Here is a 19,482-nt window from a genome sequence, read left to right on the forward strand (position 1 = left end):
TCCGCCCATGTCGAAGGGTTCTTTTCCCTTTTTCGACGCACCGAATAAGATGTCATTAAGAATATTTCATGTCTTCATAAATGGTGGTTCGTGGTTGATGACATAAACATCATCCAAACCCTCCCCTCCCCCCTTGTCATCAAAAGTAAGCAAATCGAAAACACCACCCCCCCCCCCCCCCATCGATGTTGACGTAATACTAGAATGACCCCTTATACGTTTCGATACGAGAAACCATCGTCCTTATTTTAAAATTGAAATTAAATTTACGGTAAGTAAAATACAACATCACAATAAATTTTGTTTCATATCAAAAAGGTTTCCCGACTTTTACTGCTTTTCTGTGTAAATTTAGAAATTTAAATCGAATTTTACTTCACGTAATTTTTTCTTGACGGCGTTCGTGCTGCCATCTGTCGAATAGAAAGAAAATCTCTAACCACCTCAAGAACAGCTCTAACAATTCGTAGAAATATTAGTATACAACTAATTTTTTCGGATTTATTTAGAAAAAAAAAAAAAAAAATCAAATTTATGAAAAATAATATTTTAATAAATTACACAAATAATAAATTTTGCAATCACAATTAAAATTATGTCCTTCGAAAATTGCCTTTTTGAAAATTTTCCTGAGGTGGTTCATTTATGAATAAATACATATATGTAGTTGCAATTATTCCATAGATCTCATGGGTGCAGAACTGCATTTACTGCAGGTGCGGATCTATGGGGGGGGGGGGGGTTGATCAACCCGATCAACCCACCCCCCACCCCACCCCAAGCGAAATGCGATAATTCATGAAATTTTCGGAACTTCTATATGATAATATTGTAACAACAAATTGAGCTAGGAAACTTCGACTAAAAAACTGACACAATTTTCAGAAAAACGGGACTGTCACGGAAAATACGGGACAAAGAGCGGGACGCGTGATCTCCAATGTTGGGACTAATTATTTTTAGCGATTGGGGTAAAATATATTCTAGAAACCTTGGGTAAAATCACTCCTCCCAGCAGCGGCTCTAGATCCGCCCCTTCCTGCGACTGATGCGGTCGCACCGGGTCCCGCGTTTTGGGGGGGCCCCGCATTTACGGTGTAACGAAAATTTCTTTCATAAATTCTGAATTTTGATCAATTCTGGAAATCTGCACACATTTTCATCTATAAAGAAATAATTCTGGAATTATTTCATCAAATTTTCAACAATTCTGGAATTCTGAACTTCCATCAATTCTAGAAAAAATTCTCACTTTTAATTAGTTCTCTCTCTAGAAGTATGTCTTTCCCTTATTCTGAATTTTCACCGATTCTGAAATTATGGGGGAGGCATTCCCCTCCCAGCGTCAATGACTGAGCCTACTTATGTAATGCATATGTATATATGAATTGAGATATCACCCCCCCCCCCCCGCAGAATCATCATCGTGCCCCCTCCCCCCAAGCGTTTGAAGTCTTTCTGAACCTGGGGCCACATGGTCCACGCGGTTTTGAGGTACTGCAGGGGGGGGGGGGACGGCACGGGTTAAAATCACGTTGAGGAGGGTGAACCATGACGGGCTGTTAGGGGGGGGGCACAAAGTGCTGTGAAAAAAAAAAAATACAGATATACAGCTTTAAGTGAAGTATGGTGGGAAAAAGTTCGACTGCTTTCGGGACGAAGCATAACTGCCCATAGAGCCAGGGTCGTCTTAACACATTCGCCCACTAAGATACAGACCGGAGGCATCGAGTGCTTAGGAGTTATCCATGGTAATGAAATTTGACACTATTTTTTTCTAGAATAAGTTTAAAAATTTGTACATGGGTATTCCCAGGAAGGTAAGGCCCCACCTCCCCTCGACGCTGCTAAAACGACCTCCTTGCTTTGAACCAGGGCCTTCTTACTTAAAACATGCACCAATCCAAGTATGGCCCTAATGTTAGTCGGGAGGGGGGGTGGGGTCATACATGACATGAGATCTGGCACCATGATTTGCGAGAGCAAGCTCTCTCTCTCCAGAACGTCTTTTTGCGTGAGGGCCCATAGAGGTGACACGGCACTGCTTAGAACCCCCCACGACGACGCTCACTGAATCAGGGGTCGACCTTACTAATGAAAACTTTCGTCAGTAAATTTGTTCGAAAAATCAATTCAATAATAAGAAGGGTTTCACTCTTTTATGGGGGGGGGGGACTCTGTATAAAACAAGGTTATCTGTGGATGAAGCTAGATCACAATTTTTGCTCCAGATTCTTTATTATATATATGTATATCGTTGTTTGTTGTTTTCACATAATCTTCCGGATACACCCATCCCCCGGGAAAGCTTCGAAGTCTGTCTGAGATGGGAAGCGGGGCGTGTCCGGTCCTTCAATGTTCAATGTATAAAAAAATGGGTGCCACGAGTAAAAAAATACGGTCCAAAGGGGGCCACGGGTGAAAAAAGGTAAGAAACATTGCTATAAATTATCACTCCATTAATTTGGTTCACATATAATTTATTGTTAAAATTATAGCGCAAATGTCGAGACCCATTATTTGTTTTACCTGATAAATATCCTTGTACACACACGAACCGGTGCGAAAATAATAGCGTGGCGGCCAAGAGTGCCTTAACAATTTCAGGGCCGTTTAGCATTTCATAAATTTTGTGGAGAGGAGGGGAATTTGCACACGTACAACAATTCATACATTATTACTAGAACCGTGAAGTTCAGACAAAATGCCCGAGGACAATTCCAGAACTGAAAACTGCGTTGCTGCAAGAGTGGGACCGATTACCACAGGGACTTCTCGACTGCCTCGTGTCCAGTATGACGTCGCGCTGTGCGACCTGTCTGACTGTGAGAGGGAGGGAGGGGAGGGAGGGAGGGAGGGGGGGAGGGGAGGGAGGGAGGGGGGGCCCATATTAGAATCATTTTCGGGTCGATCTCGCAACGTGGATTTTAGACATTCCTGCAACTATGAGCTTTACTGACAATCATGCGTGCGTACTATGTGAATTTTGTATGGTACATCTCTTTCTTTGTTATATATAACTGTGTATTCGTACCGAATTTCATTGAAATCTGTCCACTAGTTTTTCAGAAATTCGACATAATGTGCTAATTCTCTTAATTTTGCACACGAGTGTAGTTAGCTGACAGTGGCCTGGGGCCCATGTCGCTTGATTTTCATTGTTCTGAACCATAATTGTACTTCAATCAACAAATGGCGTGTTATTTTAGACGCGCAAAAATCACCTCCAAAGAATTTCAGAGATCTTTTCGAAGCAAACCGATCGAATGCAAAGCTCGATATTTATACATTTTAAGAAAAATACGTATCCGTGTGAAAACATTATGCATATTTTTTATATAATTATTCCTTATAATTTCAGTTATCACTATTTCCCTCCCCCCCCCCCATGTCAGGAAATTGCGTATTGAGTGTTCGATTCAATCAAGGTTCAACGTAACCTTAGAAGGGGCACTAACATTTTTGCTTTTGGAATAATAATATCATCTTGACGAATAATGCAGTTATTACAATCTGTTATTGAAGCAATGGATTCGAACCCGGGTCCCTCGCGACGTTATATGTTTGTACAGTCGAATCCCGTTTTAACGAATACGGCTATAGCGAAAAAAATCTCGTTTTAACGAAAACTTTTCTAATCTTCCAGATTTACATAGGAACAATGCAAAGACAGGGAATTTCTTTATAACGAAATTTTTTATTTTAACGATGGGATTTATCCGGTCTCTTATAGTTCGTTATAACGGGATTTGACTGTATATATATATATGTATATATATATGTGTGTGTGTGTAGTTTTACGTAACCTCAATTTTTGTGTCTTTTTGCCCGCTAGTGGTCTTTTGGTGCTCAGTGGTCCGGGCTACGCATCGCGTAGTGGGGTGTCATGGCCTCGGGTCCTCGTGATGCGAGCGAGTCCGTCACTATGACCACTCGACCACTACAGCGGCAACTGAGTCTGACTGTAATTCATTTAATTAGTTTTATGCCCTCTTCATTACAGCATTTTAATAATGTGTTGTTATGAATTCGACAGCAAAAGACAGCGTTGATTCAGCAAATGGAAGAAGAGCTCCGGATGTCTCACCTCAGGAATCCAGAAGCCGAACTTCAGCACTTGGAAGCCCTGTACGCAGAAAAGGAACACATGACGAAAGAGATCTATTTGCTTAGAGAAACCATCAAAGTAAGGAAATTATCTCGCACTCACTGTACACTTTAGTGTACCCATATGCAGGGTGTCCTGACGCGGACTGCACGTTTTTACCCCTCATTTAAGCTTTCCTTTCCCAATTTTTCTCCTTTTTATGAATTCGAATATCTCAGCTCTTTTTTTTTTGGCCTCAGCAGAGACATGGCAAAAACTTTCTGATTGAAAGTTAGAAGGCGGGTGGGACCGTGAAAAAATTTAATTTTTTTTTATTTTGTGACACACTGTGTTTTTACTCTCAAAATTGGTGCAGGGTAATTGTTGAACGGCTTTTGAGCACTTTTTAAATGGAACCTATTCCTACGACAGACATATGATGGGATAAAGTCCCCCATTAGCAATTGCAGGCATTGGCGTACGCAAGGGGGGGGGGGTTTGGGGTTCCAACCCCCAAGACGAGATTATAGTGTTATTTTGCAGGGTAAAACGTAACCCCCCCCCGAGAAGAGAAAAAATTGAACCCCCCTCCCCGAGAAAACTCTGCGTACGCCTATGCTTGCAGGACACCCTGTATATACCAAATTTTTCAGCAATGACAAGTATTATTATGTGTTACGGGAAATGTGATAAATCCGGTGATTGTTTGATATACGTACAGCATTTCGTTCACATCCATCGCGGATTTATCACATTTACCGGTGATTATGTACAATCGGCATTTCGTATCTTATATATAAACTAGCTGATACCCGGCGACGTTGCCCGCCCCGTAAAAAATTTATTTATGTATAGCTTATTAATTACTTCTTAATCAAAAAAATTTCTGCATCAAGTAAGAGAAAATTACTTTTATATTTAAATATTTTAATTAAAATCTCCAGGCAATCGCTTGTGGATACACAATATTTTTTCTTTTTCCATCTGGTGTGTAGATGTACAAATTTTTGCTATTACCAACACGCGAACAGGTGACGAAAAGGTGTGAAAAACAGGGCTCAAGTAAGTTGATACCTGCCACTGCTAACAACTGGCCTTGCACTTTGTTGATTGTCATGGCAAAAGCTAAATGAATCGGGAACTGTAATCGCTTGAAAGTGAATGGCATTTCTTCGGTGATGATTGGGATACGTGGAATGAAGACTTCTTTTTCTTTGTAACATCCAGTTAGAATCGTTGCTTCAATGATGCAATTGTGCAATTTCTTCACGCAGAGTCTGTTGCCATAGCAGAGTATCGGTGTCTCCAAATTTCTTAAAAGCATTACAGGTGCTCCGACTTTGAGGGTCAAATTGTGTGGTGGCACACCCGGAATATCCAAAGAGTTCAGAAATTCTGCAGGACACAGAACTGTCTGCGCTGTGTCTGTGACAGTGTCAACCGATTTGTAAGATGTGGAGTCTCCCGGAATAATTTTTAGGATTTTTCCGTTGATCTTGTTCACACTGTCATTTTTCGGTGCCAGAATCGCTCTCTCACAAAGCCACTCATGGTTTCGGTGATTTTGTTGAATGTTTGGGAAGACTTTGTCTGCAAGTTCTTGAACTGAGTTTAACAACTGGCAAAATCCATTTGGGAACGTTATCAGTCCAGTGCTTGGGTTTACGGGAATTCTTCCATTGCCAAATTTGATAAACTGATGTGAAAATGACAGCAGTGCTGAGTCATTTTGGTGGATAATGATAATTTTTTTAGCTTCGTGCCAGAGTGTTGATGTCCTAACAAACTCGAGGCGACCACCGATAGACAGCACCTTCACTTCCAACCCATCTCACTAATGGCAGTAAATTGCAATGTAGTGATATGGCCAGAGTTGGTGTTGGTGAAGTAGAGTGCTGATGATTTCAGGCAAGCATTGAGTTCATCAGCTGGCGTTGAACATTTTTATTCCATGTTTTATCGTCGTAGTTGTTGTTCTCTGTTGTTAGTGACGTCAGATGTCCAGCTTCTGCAGCGAATATTATTCAAACTCCTTTTAAGCACTTTTTAAATTGAAAATATACCTCAACGATGGGTGGTTGATGAGATAAAGGCCACATTAGCACTTACAGGACACCCTGTATACATGCAAGCAAAAATATCTGGCGCTTCCAGGGTTTTCTTCAATTACTGGGAGTATTGGAAAAGAGCCAAACCATTATAAAGGAATAAACTGTAATGATGGCAGCGTTAAAGATGTGACAAACCATTGTAAAGACATATACACGTCTGAAATGCATTGTTGGGAACCACGGTAACCAAAGTAAACGTTCCGAAAGTAATTGTTGAGGCCCCAAAACCATTGTTGCCCGGCAGTTTTTCGCCCATTTCGGGCATTTGCCCAGCTCTGACGAACTTTTAAAGTAACCTACGGTTCGATCCCGGTCCTGTTTGGTATATATGCAAAATCTGGCGACGATCGACCTGAAACTGTAGATTTGTATAAAGAGCATACATACATACATACATACTTTCACATTTATATATAAGATTTGAAAGTATGTATGTATGTTCTTTATACAAATCTACAGTTTCAGACCGATCGTCGCCAGATTTTGCATATATACCAAACAGGTCCGGGATCGAACCGTAGGCTACTTTAAAAATTCTTCAGAGCTGGGCGAATGCCCGAAATGGGCGAAAAACTGTCGGGCAACAATACTTTAGGGCCTCAACAATTACTTTCGGAACGTTTACTTTGGTTACCGTGGTTTCCAACACTGCGTTTCAGACGTGTATATATGCCTTTACAATGGTTTGTCACACCTTTAATTCTGTTATTATAACAGTTTATTCCTTTATAACGGTTTGTCACTTTTCCAATCCTCCCAGTAATTGAAGAAAACCCGGGAAGCGCCGGTTATTTCTGCTAGCCTATATACAGGGTGTCCTGTAAGTGCTAATGCGGCCTTTATCTCATCAACCGCTTATTGTATAGGTACAGCTTCAATTTAAAAAATGCTTAAAAGGCGTTTGAATAATATTCGCTGCACAAGTTGGACGTATGACGTCGCTAATAACAGAGAACAACAACTACGACGACAAAACTGGGAATAAAAATGTTCAACGTCAACTGATGAACTCAATGCTTGCCTCAAATCATCAACACTCTGGCACGAAGCTAAAAAATTATCATTATCCACCAACATGCGAGTTCAACTGCAAAATGACTCAGCACTGCTATCATTTTCACATCACTTGCATCAAACTTGGCAATGGAAGAATTCCCGTAGAGACCCAAACACTGGACTGATCACGTTCCCAAATGGATTTTGCCTGCTGTTAAAGAGGGATTTCTTTTGGCACTGGAAAAAAAATAGTTCTAATTTTTGTCGATAGAGGACGCCGCACGAACGCAAATCACTGGACGGATGCAAGTCAGAGTCCTGTAAAATGCAGAATGCACGATTAACAGCTCATTTCTGGATTTTCCCGTTACTGGCACAGTGGGTGACCGTGTAAATGTCCAAGTGAGTTTTACGATTGACTGTATGAGTGAGTGACTGAAGTATGAGCGACCGTATGTGTGAATGTGCAACTGACTATATGAGTGAGTGACGGACCGTATGAATGTTCAACTGACTATATGAGTGAGTGACGGACCGTATGAATCTTCAACTGACTATATGAGTGCGTGACGGACCATACGAATGTTCAACTGACTATATGAGTGAGTGACGGACGAATGTTCAACTGACTATAAGAGTGAGTGACGGACCGTACGAATGTTCAACTGACTATATGAGTGAGTGACGGACCGTATGAATGTTCAACTGACTATATGAGTGAGAGACGGACCGTATGAATGACCAAGTGAATGACAGTATGAATGACCAAGTGAATGACCGTATGAATACCAAGTGAATGACCGTATGAATGACCAAGTGAATGACCGTATGAATGACCAAGTGAGTGTGTGATTGACTGTATGAGTGAATGACCATATAAATGACCAAGTGAGTGTGCGATCGACCGTATGAGTGAGTGACCGTGTAATTGTCCAATTCAGTGTCTGTATGAGTGACCGTACGTGTGAGTGAGATACCGTATGAATGACCAAGTGAGTGATCACACGATTAACCGAGTGAGTGACATCATGAATGACTAACTGAGTGACAGAGTGATTTGCCAGCGCAGGCGAAATGTCGGGGGGGGGGGTGCAAATGTCCAACTCACTCGATCACGGATAGGGTCACTTACTTGGTCGCTCATACGCGGTCTGGGCAGGCGAAACGCCAGGTGCAAAGTTTTCGGGAGAGGGCCAAATGTACTGGGGGCGAAACGCGAGAGTGCTAGGAGCGCAATGCCGGGGGGGGGGGGTAAACTTTCTCCGTAAACCGTATTGATGTGATACGTAATTGTGATACGTTTTGAATTATTAAAATGCGTGATTATTTCCATATTCACAGGAGCTAGAAATGCGAATAGAGACGCAGAAACAGACTCTAGCTGCCAGGGAGGAAAGCATAAAGAAGTTAATGGAAATGCTGCAGAACAAAGGAATCAGTAAGCATATCATCGTGCCTATTAATTTCGATGTACTTTAGTTTAGGAAGTGCACAACGGATACAGCGTATACGTCTCCTACGAGGAGAGACTTGGCCCTACCACTTCGTACAAAGGAAACTTTACAGGAATACTCTACAACAGTGTTTCCCAACCTCTTTTGTCCCGTCGTCCCCCTTCTCGATAAATTTTTTTCTCAAATCGCCCCCCAAACCCGTAGCTCCTACCGTCCCGCCCCCCAGAACTCTCCATCGCTCATTATTATATATACTATTAACCTATTATATAGCTATATATTATACGAGCTATATATAATTAAAAGAGTAGACGCATTGCAACCGCCGCTGTGGTGATAGAGTGGTCATAGTGACGGACTCGCATCGCGAGGACCCGGGTTCGAACGCCATCGTCACCACAGAAGTGGTCAGTTGAAGTTTTCTGTGGTTCTCAACTTCGAGGCACGAATGCGAGCCGATCTCCCCATTGGGAAGTCTCGCCACAGCTGGTACAAATATTCAAGCATCACACTTCGCCCACTTCATTTCTGAAATATAGATGGCAGTGTTGAAAAGTCAGACACAACACTATATATACGCACTTGCAGCATGACTCATTCGATAGTAAATTGCCCATAGCGATAGACAGGTTTCAAGGAAAAGAAAGAAGATTAAGTTTTCCAGCTACTTTTTGGACCCCCCACCCTTAATGTCATAGTTTGTAGTTATACTTTCTTCCTTCCATAAATTACAAAACCTCTTTTTAATGCCTATTTTAGGCATTTTGCCTACCTTTTCGACCATTTTTAGTGTCTGAATCTCCGGGCTCTAGTAATAAAAATCGCCGAGTCGCTTTAGAAATACCGAGTCGATAGGCCCTGCCATCTATCTGTTCAAGCTATCAGCTTGTGGAAGAACGTGTATCGTACTTAGAATTTTAGTGATTTAGAAATCATAGCTGGAAGCAAATTGATCTCGCCAAAAAGTGCTGCGCTTTTTCAAGAAAAACTAGCCTGTTTTTCTTGGCGGCACGCGCTTCGTCCAGCAAGAAATTTAGAGAAATAATTTTATTCAAATGATAATTAGAATACTAATTGTTGTTCCTTTCTTGCTGCTAATGTCAAATTAGTACCAGAAATATTGTTTCAGGTAACAAAATGATGGAGGAAGAAAGGAAAGAGATGGAGAAGCTGAAAACGAAGCTCATCGAAGCAGAAGCGAGGTCGAAGCACCTGGAAAGCATCCTGGAAGCGAAGGATAAAGACCTTGGAAGACTCAGAGAGGTACGAAACACACATCTCGCTATTATGTGTCGCAGGGGGTTCTTAACCTATGGTCGCGACCCACGTCTGGGTCGCAGCACCTTACGAGAGGGGTCGTACGAATCCACTTAAAGCCAATTGTTTTTGAGCTATCGACCCAAACTTGATTCACAGGGGCTTTCGAGATGTGCCGTATAAATTCCACTAACAGCCAGGGGGCTTTTGAGCGACGACCCAAACTTAATTTAAAGGGGCTTCTGTGAAGGGTTGTAAGAAGAAGGGTTGTACGATTCAAACTTGATTCACGGGGGCTTCCGTGAACGTGAATCCATTCACAGCCACGGATGGCTTGAGCTGCGGATCACGACCGAAACTTAAGTCGCAATAGCTTCCGAGATAGGACGTTCAAATCCGCTTAAAGCCAAAGGTTTTTGAGATATGGGTCTCGACCCACACTTGATTCGCAGGGGCTTCCGAGAAGAGTTTTCTAAGTCTTCTTGCAGCCAAGGATTCTTGAGCTATGGGTAACGACCCAAACTCGATTCGCAAGGGCTTTTGCGACAGGTCGTACAAAATCCACTAACAGTCTTGTTATAATATGCATGCGCTTATTTCGTCACTACTTTCACTAATTTCGAAAAACAAACAGTCCCATAGATCAAGAAGCTGATCTTGTTGTTGATTTTGGGTCGTGACTAGAAAAGGTTAAGAACCCCCGATGTATCGTATACTTCGGAGCTATAAAGAGTTAGGTAACAAATGAACCGAAAAAAAAACAAAAACGAACTTGTTTATTCCTATATTCGACTACGATCCATGACATTTTCCAGGTCGACGAACTGAAGATAGAGCTCAACAAAAGGGACCAAGAAATCCTAGCCATGGGAGCCAAAATGAAGACGCTCGAAGAGCAGCACCAGGACTACCAGAGACATATATCAGTGCTGAAGGAGTCGCTGTGCGCCAAGGAAGAACATTACAGCATGCTTCAAGCTGATGTGAGCTTTTTTGTTCAGCATTCACATTGGTTTAGTTCAGGGAGTGCACACACACACACACACACACACACACACACACACACACACACACACACACACACACACACACACACACAACCTTTATAGTCCGCAATCCAGATATGAAGTTTTTCTGGCCAAAGCCTCCTAGATACTTCTATCTAGGAGGCTTTGTTTTGGAGCTCGCTGGTTATAAACCAGTCTCCCAAACTTTTTATTCCATCGCCCCCTTCATCAGCAATTTTTTCCTCTCATCGCCCCCTAATTCATGTAAACCCATAGGATCCTATGTTAAATCAGTAGGTTCTATCGCCCCCTTGGACCATTCCATCGCCCACTTTGGGAAACACTATTATAAACTGTTTATATAGTATAAACGGCAATATGACTCGTATTTTACGTGATATTTCCGTAATTTTGGCCTTGCCGACTTTTTTATTATAAAATATCCCGTTTTTTCGGAGAAGCTTACTCAACCCTTTCATTTCCATCGGGACATATGTGGCCCCTATCGGTTCTAAAATTAGGAGAAAGGGTTAATTTTTTTATTCTTTACTAAAATCAAGGATTGAGATTGTTTTTTCATAACTTATAAATTATATTGTGATGATTATAACTATAACTACCATAATTAATTATAGTTATCTCCTCGTCACGTATAATTTTTTTTCCCCGTGAATTACATTTCATCCCATTTTACGACCAGCAGTAACCCTTTATTTCACCGCCAATGGTGATTTTTCAGCATTTTAACGACAACTGGCTTCTTTAAGTGACCTTCGACAATTTTTTGGACACTATGATTTCCTTCGATAATTTTTGGCTACAATTGGCTACTCTATATTTACCTTCGACAAATTTTTTGGTTATAATTATCTACTCTATATAATAAATAGCTTTGGCAAGTTAATTGCTATGTCCCGTATGGATCACGATTTCCCATATTTTCATGAACGAAATGTGATCATTCTCGGGAGTAATTATATCATGTTGTGTATATCGACACATTTCTATCAGAACATCCTCCGCGGGTGGATAAAAGCCCACGGCAGGCCTGCGGGCTGGAACTTGTGCACCCCTAGGTTTAGTTTTTTTTTTTAAACTATTAAACATGCTCTGCTCGAGTTAATTTGCAAATGTGTCCATTGGATTTCAGGTGGAAGAGATGCGTCAGCGCCACGAAGAAAAGAACAAGTTGATAGAGAAGAAAACTCAACAGACAATGACGGCAACGCAGGAGAGGAACAGGCTATCGCAGGAAGTCCAAGAGCTCCGAGATCACATGGACATAAAGGACAGGAAGATCAACGTCCTTCAGCGAAAGGTCAGATCGGATATTACTGCCATTAACTTAAAGTTAATTCGTGTTAACATTAACTAATGTTATTAATTAATGAACACCCCCCCCCTCCCCCAATAAACGAAATACATCGGCGTTATCAATATCAGAGCTGCAATTGGGTATGTAGGCAGGTGCGATCGCACTAGGCCGCATATTAATAAACTTTGCATTAATAACAGTAACTCATGGTCCATTTTATCCATCCCATTGAATTCTAGGGAAACCTGTAATCTACGAACTGAATGTGAGTGTATCACTTGTAAACCGTCGGCAAAACATTATGGTTTTTTTTGGTTGTCTTCTAAGCGAGGAAAAAGTCGTTATTACACTTAATTACACAAGGTCAAGGGAGATAAAAAATTGTGCCAATTTTTGTATTCACAGAGAAGCAGTCCAAGATACAAATAAATGATGTATAATACACATATTAGGTATTACAGTTTTTACAGGTAATTATAAACTAAATAAGGAAATTACTAAGGTATTATGGGTACTTACTGTTAAACACGAAGGCAAAAAGTGGGAACGCTTCTTTGTTAAAGGTGTCGGTCTTCTTTACCTTCTGAGAAAACACAAGGGACAGGTTTCATTACGAAAATTCATTCCATAACCACATGCCATCCTTCACGACACATGCTGCTATTACCGATATTCCTTCACGACAGTGAACGTAAATGTTTTCCAAAAGTTGTTAGATATTATTACTCGAAAAGCAAAAATTAAAGCTTTATGGTTGACTAAGTCAGAGCCATAACTTCATTATGCAAATAATTGCATAATTTGCATAAATGCAAATTTGATGGGATTTTCAACTGTGGGGGGAAAAAGAATGGAAAAAATACCCATTGACCATGGGACAAGCTCATACATATTATAGGCCATATTAATAAAAAGAAGGAAAATATTTTACTTGTAAAAATGAAGTAAATTCTTGCCATATTAATAAAAAATGAGAGAGAAGCAAAACCTTTTACTATTTTTTACTAAGAGCTAATCCTTCAAAAATTATGAGTTTGACTCATCCCATTTGTGGCAGCAGACTCATCAGTGAAATAAAAGTCTATTCTGCATTTTCATTCTTATGGACATGCCAAGTAGTTTTACGATCCCCCATAAGTTTTCCAATAAAGAGAGTTGACATATTCTACTTTCTTATAATGTCCATGACTATTTATTAGTTGTTTGCATTCTTGTTTGTGTCAAAAGACTTTTGACCCACCTTAAAAAAAGGGATTAATTTTCATTTTTTTCTCATTTTACAAAGTACAGATGATAATTTTTTGGTTATTATAGTTTGTAATGAGATCCAGTGTTTGTGTTTCATAGGATAGATAACATTGAAAAAATTCAAATAATAAATTTATGGACAAATTTATTGTTGTCAAAAGACTTTTGAGCGATACCGTGAGATTTTTGAGTAAAGTTTTTTGATCAGGGTTATATCATTGGTTTACTCATATTTTAGATCGAAAATCTGGAAGACTTGCTAAAAGAGAAAGATAACCAGGTGGACATGGCCAGAGCGAGATTGACGGCTATGCAGGCTCATCATTCGTCTTCAGAAGGTGCACTTTCTAGTCTCGAGGAGGCAATAACGGACAAGGACAAGCAGATCCAGCAGCTTCGAGAGCAGAGAGATAGGGCCGAACAGGAGCGTAACGAGGAGAAAGAACTCCACGAGCGCGAAATCGCGGAATACAAGATGAAGATGCACGCCCTGGAAAGCGAGATGGAAAAACTGCAGGTCCGACTCGAGAAATCGGCAGCCGAGAAAGATCGTGTCGAGGCCAAACTTGAAAACTCTCAATCGGAACTCGGCCAGGCCAGGGCCGAAGTAGAAAAAATGCAACTCGAGATGAACAGGGTACAGGGTGACTGGGACAGAGCGAAAAACGAGACGTCCTGGCATTCGATGGAGACCGACAGGCTCAGGGAGCAAATGGAGAGGATGAAAGTTGAACTAGATAGATCGCAGAGCACCATCGGAAAGTCCCACCTCTACCAATCGGAAGAAGTCGTCAGATTACAGGAGAAACTAGAAAAAACCCAGTCGGAGCTGAGAAGGGCGCAAGCGGAGCTAAGGATGAACCAGGCGGAACAAGAAAGGTCCAGGGGAGAAGTCGAAGCGATCCAAGAGAGGGTCGAGAGGTCACAGGGCGAAGTGTACCGTCTGAAGGCGAAACTGGAAAACGCCCAGGTCGAGAAGGAGAGTCTGCAGGAAGAATACGATCGGGTCCAGGCAGCTATGGCGAGATCCCACGCTGAACGAGATTCGGCACTCACGGAAGCTGAAAAGCACAGGACCGAGATCGAGAGACTGCAGACGAACCTGAACAAGGCCCAACTCCAGCACGAGAAAACTCAAGCTATGCTTGATAAAGCGCAGCTGGACACGGACCGGACTCAGGAGAAATTGGATAAATCGAACGCCGAGATACGAAGAATGCAGTCTGAGCGTGAGAGGGCTCAATGCGAGATGGAAGGTATGCAGATGCAACTCAGCCAGCTGCAGAGCCAAGTGCAGAGACTTCAGAAAGACAAGGAAACGTCCCATCTAGAACTGGAGAAGATACGAGAGAAATACGACCGGGCGCAGACACAGCTTAACCGCCTACAGAAGGAAAAAGAAGTTTTTCAGAGCGAGGCTGAGAAGCTCCAGGAGAAAGTTGACCTCTTACAGACCCAACTCACGAAAGCTCAGAAGGAGAAAGAGAACGCACAGGCAGAATTCGAAGTCGTTAGGGAGAGACTCGAGAAAACTCAGAACCACCTCGAAAAGTACCACGTAGACTTTGACACCTCTCAAGCAGAGCTCAGAGTTCTAAGAGAGAAACAGGACAAACTTCAGCTGCAGCTACAGAAAGCAGCTGAAGACCGAGAGTTGTCGCGGGTCGAATACGAAAAACTTATGGAGAAGTTAGAACGCTCGCAGAGCGAGGTGTACAAGCTTCAGTCCAAGTACGAACAGGCTCAAGCCGAAGTCGACCGAGTAACTCTGGAACTAGAGAAAGCTCACTTGATCGCGAACAAGACGAAAGAGGAGGCTCGAAAATCCATGGACGAGTTCGAGACCCTGAAAGACATGTACGCTAGAAATTTCTCACAGCTGTCGAAGACCAAAGAGACAGAAGAGAAGATGCGAGTGGAACTCGACAGAAGCCAGATGGAGCTCGAAGTCATGAGAGACAGACACGAGAAAGCCCAGATAGAATTGAGGAGGTTGCAATCTGAAAGGGACAAACTACAGGCAGACGTAGATCACATAACTATCGAAATGGAAAGAGTGCAGAGCCAAGTCGGCAAGAGCCAAACTGTTCATGAAAAGTCACAGGAGGAACTCGCTCGACTACAGGTTGAACTCGAGAAAATCTACGAGAAGTTGGACCGGTCACAGACGGAACTCCGAAAGACGCAAACCGAGAAAGACCGGCTCTTCTCCGAGAAAGAAAACATCCAGGCCGAATTGGATAGATACCAGATGCAGATGTCGAAGTACCACAACACGCAGGAGAAATCGCAAGCGGAATTCGAGAGATTGAGAATCGACCTGGAGAAACTGAAGGACAAGAACGAAAAACTGCTCACCGAGCTGGACAAAGTCACGCTGCAGAAAGACGGCATGAATTCCGAGATCCTCAAATTGCAAAACGAGCTCGAGAAGATACGCTCCGACAAAGGAGTAACGATACAGGAGAGGGAGAAACACAACGCAGAGATCGAGCGGCTGTACATAGAAATCGAGAAGGTCAAGGACAAGTATGAGACGGCCATGATAGAGCTTAAGAAACTACAGGAGCTCAAATCAAAACTTCCTCCAGAGATCTCCGAACAATTGAAAAAAGAAGTTGACGTGAAGACACCCGTCCGGCCAGACAAGCTCAGCTTCACGGACGAGAAGTCGAAGCAAGAGATCGAGAGGGAGATGAAGGAGATAGAGAGGATGCGGGACAGGCTGGAGAGGACGCAGGTCGAGTTGCTCAAGACCAAGGACGAACGGGAGAACCTGGTGTCGGAGATCAAATCGCTGAGGACGTTGCTGGAGCAGGCGCGTTCTCAGCTCGACGAATTCAAGCGGGCGCAGACCGAGAGCGAATACTTCCAGAGCGAGGTTTCGAGATTGAAACAACTTCTCACGAAGTCGGAATCGGAGGTTCAGCGCACCATGTCCGAAAACAGCCGCCTGCAAATGGAAGTCGACAGACTGAAGCAGGACGCAGAAGACGCCGAACTCTTCGTTTCGAAATTCCGGGACAGTCAGGAGAAGATGCAGACCGACTACCAGAAAATGAGGAACGAGATCGTCAAACTGCAGGAGATGCTTGACAACGCACAAACCGAAATGAGGAAGACCTGCGAAGAGCGGGACACTTTTCAACGCAAATGCAAGGACTACGAGTCTGAAGTCGAACGCACAAAAGCCGCTATCATCGGACAGACACACGAAATCGAAACAATGTCCAAAACGGAACTGGAAAAAGCTAAGGCTGACCTTGATAAAACCAGAGCCGAATCGGAGAAAATCAAGTCCGAACGGGAAAAACTCAAGACCGAGTCGGACAAATTTAAGACGGAATCGGACAAGTTCAAAGCCGAAATGGAGAAAACCAGATCCGATTTAGACAAATCAAAGAAAGAGCTCACGCAATTGCAAGCCGAGTTCCAGAGGATCGAAGGCCAGCTACAAGAGACCGTCAACGAAAACCAAGACTTACGTACGGAGTTGGAACGTTCGCTAGACGCTCTCGCGACAATACACAAACAGCTCGAAGACACGAACGTCGAGCTGGCCAAAGCTCGGGAGCAGAACAAACAGCTCAAGACCGAACAGGCAAAGTCAATGAAGCTGTCCGGGAAGGCGACTCAAAGCGAGAGGGAACTCGAAAGCCTCAGGATGGAGCTGGACAAGCAAAAGTCGGAAACGCAGAGGATGTCCCAGGAGACGCAGCAGCTCAGGAAACAGCTGGAGAAAGCTCAGGAAGAGACCAAGGGGTTCGCTGTTGAAAGAGAGCGGTTCCAGGCTCAACTCGAAATGCTCGTTCAGGAACTAGAAAAGAGGGAGGTAAGTCAATTAACACAGTGTTTCTCAATTTTTTTCAGCCCATGGCTCCCTTTGAACCTATTTTCTTCTCGTGTCTGCCCCCCCCCGTTCTTATCCAGGATCCCCCTACCCTCATCTAAGAGCGAGACCCTCATTGAATTTAATCAAAATTTAATTTAATAATGAAGAAAAATTTTATCAACAAGATTGATCTCTGGAACCCTGGCCCAAGGATCCAGGAGGTCAAGTAATCATCTCTCCCAAGAGCGGAATTGTATAGGAAAAATAGGTCTGTTAAATACAGGACAATAAATGTATAAAACGATTCTTCACAATAATTAGACCTTCCCGACACATCAACCTAGGTCAACGCCTACCCTGAGCTAGAGTTTAGTGAGCTTCCTTATTGGGGGGGGGGGGGTTTCATGCATCATCGTCTCAGCATTGTAGATCTCCTGGCAAAGTGATTGTGGGGTCTCATACTTAGCTAGAAGTAACAGCTTACATATTTACATTCGAAAATCATGGTACCAGATCTCATCATACAGGCCAAGTTTCTTACGGATATGGGGTCCCCGGTCCATGCGCATGGGTTAGGATGCCCCTGATTCTATGGAAAATTCCTCTAGATTCCGAAAGTAGTCTCATTCCCCCCCCCCCTCTATTCACATGAAAACTTTATTTCCTCACAGTTCTCTCACAGTTGTCGTGGGCCTAATCGGAATATCTAAGAATTACAAGGGTGTCATATGGCCCCAGGCTGAGAACCACCGATTTACCTCATTTAACACACATCCACGGCCTTTGGCAGGCAATGCTCTTACGTGGTGTGATTTCTGATGCTCCTATTCAAACACGTTGTTTTTCGTACTGCAGACAGACATCCACACGTTGCGTTCGCAGAAAGGCAAAATCGAAGCGCAGCAAGACGCCGAGCTATCCACTCTCAAGAGGCAATTGGACGAGAAACAGAGATCGCTGGATGACCTAGAGAAGAAGCTCAAGAAAAGAAAAGAAAGACTCGACCAAATGGAGTCTCAGATGAAGCAGGTCTGTATTCCATATCAATTCTTAAATTAATCTAATTCGTAGATGATTCCTCTACTTGTTGAATGGCCATCAAAGACAAATCTGATCGCTCTTTCCTCTCCTGTGCGTAGGCTGAAACTGGTAAAGGTCAAGTGTCTTCCCAGAGAGTAATGGAATTGGAACGAGAGCTTTCGTCCGTCAAAGAAGAGAGCAACAGGCAGCAATCTGAACTATCCAGACTCCTCGAAATCATGTCCACTTCCGAAGAGGAGAAATTCGCCTTGAACAAACAGATTAGCAATTTACAAGCGTGAGTATACAATATAGAACCTCTCTTACCCGAAACTCTCTATTGGGAGCTTAAACCTATTTCAGATAGGACTAAATAACTCCGCGGAGCTGTAAAAGAGCCGGAATAGAGGCTTCGAACGAAATAAAGCAGTGGTTCTCAAACTCTTGGCAGCAGTGTCTCTCTTACCCCTAGCGATCGTTTATCAGCAGCTTTGAACAACCATCGTTTGCCCAGTACGTTGCAAGGTTGGTCATGGGTGAGTAGTGTGGCCACTCCACCATTAGCAATGATCGTCAAATGTTGGAGGCTGGAAGGTATTGGGAGATTTATTGAAGAGGACTTTCCAACACCCACCCTCTAAACAAAAAGGAATCTTCTTTCCCGATTTTCCAATCCGTATGGCAACACATTGGTCGAAGAACGCCAACAGTCACAAACAACACGTATGTATCATTAGAGAGTGTTCTGTAAGCAAATATTCGCCGAGGAACATTCGCCAGGCTGGGCCAGTTTGCAGCTAGTCTATGCCGCTGGTGCTTCATTGCAGTTGGGCGAGGCAAACTTTGGAAGCAATTATTTGATAAAGACTATTGGACCAGACTGGGCATGAGTGTGGCCTTGGCTTTAGACATAATTAACATTATCTTACCTTTCGGGTGTATATCCTTAACGCAATTTACGGCCTGCATACCATCATTGATTTTGTACTCAGACATCGCTTACCGGTCATTTTACTTAGTCACCATTTACCATTGGCCTTACTCAGTTTGAACCCCACCGTCGCCACAGTGGTGGTCGGCTGAAATTGGTTTGCTGTGGTTTCCAACTTCAAGGCGTGAATGCGAGCCGATCTCCCCTTTAAAAAAGTCTCGCCA

The 19,482-nt window shown here is 42.9% G+C and overlaps 1 protein-coding gene across 1 annotated transcript in view; it reads left to right on the top strand.

Annotated features, from left to right (window-relative positions):
* Nucleotides 1–19,482, top strand: part of brp (ELKS/RAB6-interacting/CAST family member bruchpilot) — a 127,297-nt gene that overhangs the window by 93,181 nt on the left and 14,634 nt on the right. The window contains exons 2-9 of the mRNA XM_089234950.1: nucleotides 4,037–4,186; nucleotides 8,536–8,632; nucleotides 9,778–9,911; nucleotides 10,721–10,888; nucleotides 12,063–12,230; nucleotides 13,714–17,307; nucleotides 18,163–18,336; nucleotides 18,447–18,625. Of these exons, the coding sequence (XP_089091076.1) occupies nucleotides 4,037–4,186; nucleotides 8,536–8,632; nucleotides 9,778–9,911; nucleotides 10,721–10,888; nucleotides 12,063–12,230; nucleotides 13,714–17,307; nucleotides 18,163–18,336; nucleotides 18,447–18,625 (4,664 nt within the window). The remainder of the gene's footprint in view (nucleotides 1–4,036; nucleotides 4,187–8,535; nucleotides 8,633–9,777; nucleotides 9,912–10,720; nucleotides 10,889–12,062; nucleotides 12,231–13,713; nucleotides 17,308–18,162; nucleotides 18,337–18,446; nucleotides 18,626–19,482) is intronic.

Source organism: Pholcus phalangioides, unplaced genomic scaffold (genome assembly GCF_987345545.1).
Source record: "Pholcus phalangioides strain wild (caught in Gottingen) unplaced genomic scaffold, Ppha-v1.0 ptg000008l_1, whole genome shotgun sequence".
Taxonomy (NCBI): Eukaryota; Metazoa; Arthropoda; class Arachnida; order Araneae; family Pholcidae; genus Pholcus; species Pholcus phalangioides.